The 10,188-nt window shown below is 36.0% G+C and overlaps 1 protein-coding gene and 1 pseudogene across 1 annotated transcript; one reads left to right on the top strand and one right to left on the bottom strand.

Annotated features, from left to right (window-relative positions):
- Positions 1–317: 317 nt before the first annotated feature.
- LOC133804309 (metal tolerance protein 4-like) lies at positions 318–5,471 on the bottom strand (annotated as a pseudogene).
- Positions 5,472–5,708: 237 nt separating this feature from the next.
- LOC133805935 (uncharacterized) lies at positions 5,709–6,773 on the top strand. The gene is made up of 2 exons (XM_062244082.1): positions 5,709–6,168; positions 6,580–6,773. Exons 1-2 carry the CDS (start codon positions 5,709–5,711, stop codon positions 6,771–6,773), a joined length of 654 nt encoding a protein of 217 aa, XP_062100066.1.
- The last annotated feature ends 3,415 nt before the right edge of the window (positions 6,774–10,188 follow it).

Genomic DNA, 10,188 nt, shown 5'->3' with positions numbered 1-10,188 from the left:
TAATAGCAAGTAAAGCACTAGCATCAGAGGGATAAGATAGACTACAAGTACAGCTTCAGAAACATGAAGCAGATTCGGAATACATTCCCTTTCTCATTTTGTGCCCTATGTACAGTTTACAATTCCAATGAGATTTCAAAGTTTGAAAATCATAGTGCACAGTGATGGTTTCATCTCTATAATATATGTTAAATATCATTATCAAATGAATTAAAAGTAAAATACCAGATCATAATTTAGAGATGATTATTTTGTTGCAGAATATTCACAACACAGCCACAAAAATTCAAGCAAATTATTTATAAAGAATTCCCAAATACCCCTAAAGTTTTCTTTATTTATGGAAAAGAAAATAGCAACAAGAGCATTGGAATCCAACAAATTCACTAAGTAAATGGACAAACAAGGAGATCCATTCAAGTATTTTAAGACAAGGGAATAATTTGAAGTGCTAATAATGAGAATAAAATTGATGGAGACATTGTTGTAAACTTGTAATGCACAATTAGTGGCTGAACATATTGAGCAAAATATGAAGAAAAACATCCAATAAGTGTTAGTACATAAGTGAATCAACATGAAAAAAAAGGGGGGAAAACGAAATTTTACATCAACAAAAGTATTATTTATATGCACACCTGACCACATAATCAATCTCATATCCAAGTTCAACTTATTCTTACAAAGGTTCAATCCAAGAGCTTACGAGAGTGCGGTATTTTTTGCTCAAGATCATGGCTCGAATACAACCACATTAACTGGTCTGAGGACATCTTTTCTGAAGGATTAATGTCAATTAGTTGTTCTAAAGCCTGGATGAATACTTGAAAACCTGTAAGTTGAAATTTAATTGAAAATTATTTTGGTATGGAATCTAAGTCAACTTAAGAATACTTAAAAGAAAGAATAGAACAAAACCTTCTCTAAGGTTGCTAAGATGTTCCATGTTAAAGCATTGAGCAACTCTAAAGTATGTTTGGATAAAGAGCACAAGATGTAATATGTTTAGAATTTAGACAACCAAGTGTCACAGTTTATGTCCCTCACAATATGCCTACTACTCGGACGAATCCTTTAGTTAAAATCTCACTGAAATTCAAAGCTTACATAAGCTAATTTAATGACTTGTTGGTTTTATAATTATACAGCTGCCTACTTGTAACAAACCTCTCCTTCCTAAGCTACTCCAACATACACTTAATATTTTTTATTCAGTAAAATTATAACTTTATAAGCATCTTTCCCCCTTATTATATATTCAGAAAACTCTTCTCTAAGAGCAGCAGTAGGATAAGCAGAAAAAGTCCCTCTTATTTGGTTATGTACCATTACCATGTCCAATGCTCAGTCAAAACTCTTGTAATTCCTTATTAAGTGTCTGTAGTTGGCAATCATGACCATATACTTTAGAAATTTCCGGTAAAAAATGACCAAAGAAAATTTCTAGAATAAAAAAACACGTCTTCTTTGGACAAATTTAATAAAACAAAGTCACTTAATAAGCTTTATTTTTTCCTTGTTTCATCCAAGACTCATGAATTTATCTACTCTGTAACAAACAGAGTAAAAGACACTGGACGATATATGTGTTCACTAAGGAAGCCAAACAACCTTCAATGTGGAAATGAAGCAAGAAAGGGAAAAAGCTGTGAAAACTATCAACAAATTAAGCTACAGATTGTACCTAGTGTCGCCATGATAGCAACAAAAATGATTATGCCAACAGGCTGCTCCCTCAATTTGCAAATGGGGTATCTATAAATATTTATACTTTTCATTGACAAGTGAGTGAACCTGTAACATCCCAAATTTCCTAATAAGGCTTAGTGCCTGGATTAGGGGGCCGGGAGGCAATAATTGAGTTAATATGTGAATTATATTATAATATAATTATGCTTGTATTTTAATGATAATAAATGTGTATGTGGGCCCGTTTCTTATAAGAAGGGTATATTAGCAATTTGACCCGTTTGGGGTATAAATGTGAATATGTGCTTGTGTGATTGAGACCAAATTATTATGTGGATATATTTGGGTTACTCGACGAGAGGCGGTCCTGATGAGCAAGTTAGCGAAAAGTCACAACGGGGTCTTTGTACCCGGCTCGGGGTGAGCTTAGGGGTATTTTAGTAATTTAGTACATTACCGGGAATTAGTGGGTAATGGGAATTTATTGGTGATTGTGTGAGTATATTGGGAGTAGTGGGAATTATAGAATGCAAATTGTGGATAGCGGGATTTAAGGCAAAGGACAAAATTGCCCTTGAGAACACTTGATAAAATAAGATAAGGGAAAGGGGTAAAATGGTCATTCTTGGGCTAAGATTAGTGTTTGGGTGAGCTGGGAGTGCTGAGAAGGTTAAGGAAACAAAAGGAAAAAGAACTCAGCAGCTTCCCTTTTCTCTCTCTCGTTTTCTTTATGTGCCATGGAAGCTTAAGTTGTTTTTTTTGGAAAATTCAAAGAGTGAAGCTTGGGAATTAAGGTGCCAAACTTGGGGAAACTAGAGGTTTAGCTCAAAGGTTTCATCACAGCTGAGGTATGAACTCTTAAATGAAATTTGCTTGGTTAGCTTTGCTGAATATTTAGAGAAAATATGTTTATGCATGCTTGATAATTGAAGGGATAGGTTTGGGTAAATTTGATGTGTTTCACTATGATAATTGGTTGGGTTTGACTGGTGAGAATGATTATATGAGTTTGGGAATTGAATTGAAGGAGTGGGATGAAATTGGATGAGTTTTGGTTGGGTTCAGTTGCAGAAAAACCCAAAAATTTCTGGGTTCATGGTGATGAGCCACGGCCTGCGAAGAGGATTTTGAGCCAGCAGGGCTTGGGTGCAGGGGCGGGCCGCGGCGCCTCAAGGGCGCACCGCGACGTGCGTTGGTTTCCAGGGAGGCCACCTCTGGAATTAGAGCCGGGCCGCGGCTCGCCTGTGAGGGGCCGCGGCTCTTAAGGGGAAAATTGACCTTAATGGGATTTTTAGGTTGGAAACTTAACCGTTTGGGCTCGGGATCGATCCTACTTCCTTGTTAAGTGGAATTCGATGTCCCGGAGGCTAAGAGTTTGTCTGGAAATTGTTATTTACTTGTTATTGATGGGAACTTCCTTATTGCGGTTATGACTAGGTTTTCGCTAAGGTCTTGAATCGGGGATCGTGCTCGGAGGGTTGTTGCTAATAACCCGCATATGGACCGAAGGTAAGAAAACTGCACCTGTTATGTGAATGCATGATTAGAGCTTAGTTAGGGTGATGAACATGATTATAGTTATGTTGCGAATGTTTGATTAGGTATGTTGTAACGTGCATAATTATGATTATGCTTATGACTGTTGAGTGAATGTATTATAATGCATTGTGTGACTATTTGTTAGGTATGCTATATGAAACATGTGACTGTCTGTTATGATTGTGAAGCTTAGCTTATAAGCTAGGGTATCATTAGGATGTTAAGTAGAGATCAACTTATTAGTGGAGAGTTCCAAGGCTTCAACTTATAAGTTGGAGGCACGTGGTGGCTTGACTTATAAGTCAAGGGCATAAGGACTTGGTTTATAAGCTAAGTTTGGCATAATGCATGTGGAGTGCAGGCCACCATGGCTGGGCCACCTTGGGAGTGCAACATGCGCTTGACTGGCTCGGATGCCAGCAACTTGAAAGAAAGTGCAACATGCACTTGCGTGACTCTATGGTCTCCAATTGGATTTAATGAATGCACTAGATTCAGTTATTACTGTTTGATGGTTGTATTATTCACTGAACTGTTGATTAAGTTTTCTTGCTGAGTCTTCTGGCTCACAGGCGCTTTGTGGTGCAGGTAAAGGTAAAGAGAAGCTCAACCAGCAATGAGTCGGAGGGCATTAGCAGTGGTATGTACATATGTAGTCCGCTCGACCACCACAGCCGAGATGCTCAGAGGAACTAGGGTTAAACCCAGCTTTTGCCGCTTAGGACGACTTAGTGTGTAATCTAAGTTTTGTAACAGACTTATAAACTAATGTTTGTGGGATCCCATGTAAAGAACTGGTTATTAACTTAATGGAAATGTTTATGAAATGATCAAAAGTTTTTAATACCCAAACCTTAGTGGCTTAATCACATGTTTAGTTCAAATGACTTGTTAGTAAGTCCAGCACTGGTTTCAAAACACACCTGCTAATGGACCCTAATTAGCAAGGCATTACAGAACCAAAGTATGCCACCAACCATGAGATCCAGTAAAGAATCTAGTGTTGATGCTGCAATGGCTATGGGCCCACTCTTTATAGTAGCATAGATCTACAGAATCAAACATAAGTTTTAATTTTAGTTTGTAAAGTGGGAATGAATGTTCTATAAGGCCATAGAATATTATTTGATGTAAGAACTCAAATACTCTAAACATGGTCTATATAATCTAAAATGTTATAGATACGACTGGAGCTGTAAAATCTCTTAAGAACTTACTTCAACCAATATTTCTTATAAAAATACTCAAATTTTACCTTAAGTCCGAAGAGAATTATGTTTGCATAATTAGAGATCTTCTTGGCTCTTTCATGTTGAGCTTGTTCATCAAGATCATCTTCATCAATGCCTTCTGATTGCACTATAGAGTCAACTTCCTCAAAAGATTTCAGAGTTAAAAGCTATCTTTCATAGGAGTCCTTTTCTCCTATAATTTAAAAACAAAAAAAACTATTTGTAAGAACATGTATATATAACAACATAAGTATAGCAAAAGAATCAAATCATGCATCGTTGGATTGCTTTGGTTGCAGAATCTTTGAACAAGTGAAGAATTCTCCCCCAGTTTCTCAACAAACAAACAATGCCTTAAACCACAAACAATACCTTTGTTTGTTTCCTAAGAAAATTAACAAAAAACCAAAACAATAATCACTCATGTTGTGGTTCCAAGAAACCAATCAATCCAGGTAAAATGACGTTTTCTCATTTTCTGATTACTCATTACATATATAACCAAAAACAACAAGAAAAAGAAGATAAAAATCTTGAGCGCATTTTCTCAGTAACCAAACAGAGTTTTCTTTAATTGAAGTTGAAACAAACCTCCACTCAAGTCACTGGTCCGAGTTAGGTCGATATCGTAGGGACTGGACTCAACGTCAAGACCAGAACGGACCTTGTCGGGGAGCCTAGAGACGAATTTGGTCCTGAGCGAGTTAACAGAGTATCCTCGACTGAGTCGGCGATTCCAGCGACCGTTATCACTCGGTCTCCAACTTCGCTTCATCAAAGATGTTGAAAATTTGGTGACTGAGAGGCTCCTTCCATTTGTTGAGGCTCTTGTAGGAGGTTGCGTTGGAAAGAGGTGGTGCTGTTCAAGGTTCAGTCTTTACCAAATTTTTTCAACTAGGGTTTAAGAAAATTGATTAGAGAGGGTAGGAGGAAAATGAAAGAGAGGAAAAGAAAGTGTACGGCGTATAAGAGGGAAAAAGAATATAACACATTTCATTTACCGCTTTTTCTTTTTTTCAGTTGCCGCGTTTTTAATTTAATTTTACTTTCTTTAGCACATTTATTTTATACATATTATAATACTTTTTTAATAGTCTTATAATGATGTGTTATAGAAAGCAGTCTTTGTTGTGGTGTTTGTGTGCATAAACTCTTTTCAAATTTGATTTTTATTAACAATGTGGTGGGGCGTCATGTAAACGACATCATGATGAACTGTAAGCTGCTCAGGCAACACAAATTGCACATATGATAGCTTTTGATGAACTTGAAAGTGGAAAAGGAGCTAATCAAATTGGAGCAATCAAACGAGCTGGTGATAGTCGTTGGAGCTCTCATTTTTATTCTATTTGTAGTCTACTACGACTGTTTGAAGCCACTTGCTCGGTGCTTGAAAGCATAATAAAGGAAGGATCCACTCAGTCCCAACGCGGGGATGCGAGTGCTGCTTATAAAATGATGACATCATTTGAATTTATATTTATTTTGCACTTAATGAAGGAAATCATGGGTATTAATGATATTCTTTGTCAAGTTTTGCAGCAAAAATCTCAGGACATATTGAATGCCATGAATATGGTATCTACTACAAAAAGCCTTATCCAAGAGCTAAGAAATGAAGGTTGGAAAATTTTTCCTGAAAATGTTGTCTCTTTCTCCAAGAAATTTGACATTGACATTCCAGAGTTGAGCTCTCGTTATGCCCAAGGTTGTAGTCGTCATTAACGTGATCACATTATGATAGAGCATCATTATTATTTTGATATATTTAATGCCACTATAGAATTTCAGATACACGAGCTTGATAGTAGGTTTGGTGAAGGAGCAACAAAACTTTTAACTCTTAGCTCAGCTTTGGATCCAAAGGATGCTTATAAATCTTTTAATATTGATGATATATGCTGTCTTACAGAAGAGTATTATCCTCTTGATTTTGTTGAGAGCGTGTCAATTAATTTAAGGTTTCAATTGAAGCATTTTGAACTTGATGTGTTTACCAATTCGACGTTTTAAAATTTTTCATCCATCGCAGAATTATGTCGAATATTAGTAGAGACAGAGAAATCAAAGATATACTATCTTCTTGATAGGCTGATTCGTCTTGTTTCAACACTTTCAGGATCTACAGCGAATGGTGAACGAGCATTTTCAGCTGTGAAGATTGTTAAAACACGACTTCGCAACAAAATTGAAGATGAGTTCCTAACAAATAATTTACTTGTCTATATTAAAAGAGAGATAGCTGAGACTTTTGATTTAGATCCAATACTTGATGATTTTGTTTCTATAAAAGAACGCAGGTTGCAATTTTAGACAATGTATTACTTTTGTTTTTAATATATTTATATGAGTGTCTTTATGATATATATTTTTATGCATAGTATATGTTTTATATAGGTTGTATGAAGGTATTTTATGTACTAAATGATAGCGATATACTGTAAACAAATAATCTAGGTAGAAATACAACTTAAAATAAAGAAATTTATTGTTATACTACTTGCGTAATACTTGATAAAAAAAATAAAATAAAAACTTAAATATTACACCTGGTTTGGCCCCTTGTCTTGTTCCGCCACTGCTTCCACGAAATTTGTTATATGTATATATACCTGACAAATAATTAATAGTACATCTGTCGTATTACCTCAAAAACAAATCGGATTTACCATAAGAAGAAACCAAACTTTCCAATGTAAGTAGCTGAGGTGGTCCGTCACGTTGCATCTTTCTTTCGTTATAGAAAAAACAACAGACTAAGAAGAAATTAGTGATGGCTGCATCTGCATGTGACAACAAATATTAAGAATCAATTACAAACCACGCACGTTCATATTGGAGCAAGCTAGGCTGGCGCCGAGTGTAGCCTAATGTCGAAGCAAAAAAAGAACACAAGACAAAGTAGTTTATTAAAACAAAATAGTCAAAAGTAGTCAGATGTATTCGGTCCAATAGAGTGATCAAAACGTTGGCAATTTTGAGTTTGTGTCTTAATTTGGACCTTATTATTCGGTTCTCTATTATTACTAGAGTGATTTTTAATTAAGACCATACTTGAAAGTCAAAACTCGTTCCCTACTCCCTAGGGTTAATTTCAAGTACCATACGTAACTTCAATTATATTAGTGATCAACTTATGTTTATGTTTAATGTTATAATAACATCTTTATATATAATTAGCTGAGCTACGTGACGTGATATATATGTTAGGAAAATCACCCAGTCATACAAATGATGTGTTATGCGATTGTACTGTTACAATATAGTGCACATCAATACCTTTTGAGGTACCTAGCTAACAAGCAATTTTGTTAAATACTAGCAAAATGAACTTTTGGCAGCGCAAAAAAGCATCCGTAAATGATACCTCTGACACACTTTGATATCGCCTTTTGTTTAGTTTTGATTTTTTTATGATGTAATAAAATATCGTCGAAAGCCTTATTTACCAGTGCAAAACCATTTTTGTCGGTGAAAATTTGCGCCAACAAAAGATTTTACCAGAAAAGTGTTGGAAAATGTTTACTTTATTATTTCTTTTCATGGTAATATATCAAATAAAATAAAATTTTGAACTAAAGAGAATAGAATTAGATAACTTGATGGAAATATTATCTAGCTGGCCCATTATTTTAATGGTCTAAGTTGTATTATTTTTTATGTTGTTCAACTTTGAGTTGTTAGTTGAGTAGGTTGAAATCACTTTTTTATTTTTAATTCTTGTAAAAAAATTTCATAACTCATTATTAATAATTTCAATTTCTGAATGGTTTTGAGTTTCTATTGGAAATTATTGTTATTCGTTAGAATTAACACTCTTTTTTATTGTTTTCTAACCGTTAGTTTTAAAGTCATCTATATAAGGTAAATAAATTAAAAAGTGATAAATAAGTCATAATAATTTCTATCACATATTTTAAAACTTCATATTAAAGTATTTAAATTACTCTATAAATTATGTTTTCAAAACTATAACTGAAAAATATTTATGTGCTTAAATTTGGTCATACCTCAAATTTCGAGACGGATTAAATTATCTTGAAATGGTAGGCTCGAAGAGATAATCGAGTTAAGATCGGGTATGTATATATTATTAATGCTAATGCCACACAATTTGTTTTGGCTCGAAACGGTGAGTTAACCGAAAGGCTCGGACTGTGACCAAAGGCTGACCTTGAAAGATTGATAGCCGATAGCTTGGACAACATTTCAGGTGTCAGCTCGAAGGTTATGGTGTAGACTTGAACACGTATATTCAAAAGATACCATGCAGTTACGTTTGAGTAATTTAAGCCTACATTTGTGGAGATGTTTATATATTAGTTTAGTTAGCCCGATTCTTAAGGGATTCAATATATTTCAAATTCAAAATTTATAATATTGTAACTACTATAAATACTGAGACTATTCACTTGTATGTTTCACGCTCAATTCTTGTACTCAGAAACTCCGTGAAATTGCTTTCAAGGCTTTAACGTAGATACATTAATAATAGTGACTCGTGAACTAGGTAGATTTAACTAATGAACCACGTAGAAAATCTCTCTTCTTATTTTCTTCCTAATTTGTTGATTGAAGCTTAATTGCTCTTGTTTTTTTAGTTGACAAAAAACATCATCAATAGTTTGGTGCTTTCATTGAGAGCATTAATAAATTCTTATAAACCTCTCATTCAAACCCTTGTTCATCATAAAAATGGAGCAGCCACCGGAAACACCACTGGATCTGGGAGTGGATGACCAGTACCTAGAATCTCAGAGGAAACTATGCCACGAACCGAGGAACATCCTCGGCGAGTTGACAAATGACCCATGTGAATGATGATCAAACTCCAGATGAAGGGAGTGCATCCTCAACACCACGTGATCCTGGCCAAACTTCAAGACCATCTCATCAGGATTACTATAATCCTCAGAGGTACATCCCGATGGTGGAACTGGAGAATCAAAGATTGTGGGAAAGGATAGCTGAGGCCACTCGGTTAAACGAAGAAATGGCAAGAAGGGTTGCTGAAGCCCAAACACCCCCTAGAAGGACCAGGGGATGCCCATGAGGAAGTACCGCAACCAAACAAAGGGCTAGACAGAACCAAGCTGAAGGAGCTGAAGCAAACCCTGGAGTTAGCCAGCCGAGGGGTTCTTCTCGAAAACCCCGACGGGCTAACACTAACCAGGCAAGGGAGGTCCCTGCCAACATTGGGAATAACCGAGCTGTTCCACAGGTAGCACAAAATAATAACCTAGAACCTATGAATCCTCCATCTCCCATTAGACACCCGTCACCAGTTCGAGACATACCACAACACTTCCCACACGGAACTCGAGTTGGAAAATGGATACCTCGAAGCCCAGCCTGAAGCGCAAGAAGCGAAAGTGGAGATAGAAACTCTTGAACTGGACATGGAAAAAGGAATAACCATGAGGTCCCTATGGGAACGAGGCAGGAGAAATAGCCCTAACAGTCGGAGAGTCACCTATCTAGGTCCTAAGCTACTGGGATCAAGGTATACATGGACAACCCACCTCAAAATTATGCTGAGCAGTAGCAACAAATATTAGTTAGTTTCCTCAAAGATAGTTATCGCACTAATAGTCACGATGTTAGTAGGTCGATAAGTGTATACAATACCGAGCCAAGATACTACGAGAACTACCCAAATAATGGTGCTGATCTTTGAGACCATCTAAAACTGGACCTAAAGACTCATCTAAATGTCCAACTAGGAGAG

Source organism: Humulus lupulus, chromosome X (assembly GCF_963169125.1).
Source record: "Humulus lupulus chromosome X, drHumLupu1.1, whole genome shotgun sequence".
NCBI classification, from domain to species: Eukaryota; Viridiplantae; Streptophyta; class Magnoliopsida; order Rosales; family Cannabaceae; genus Humulus; species Humulus lupulus.
Note: the sequence above shows the minus strand (reverse complement) of the source record. Positions and strands in the feature narration are given on the sequence as shown.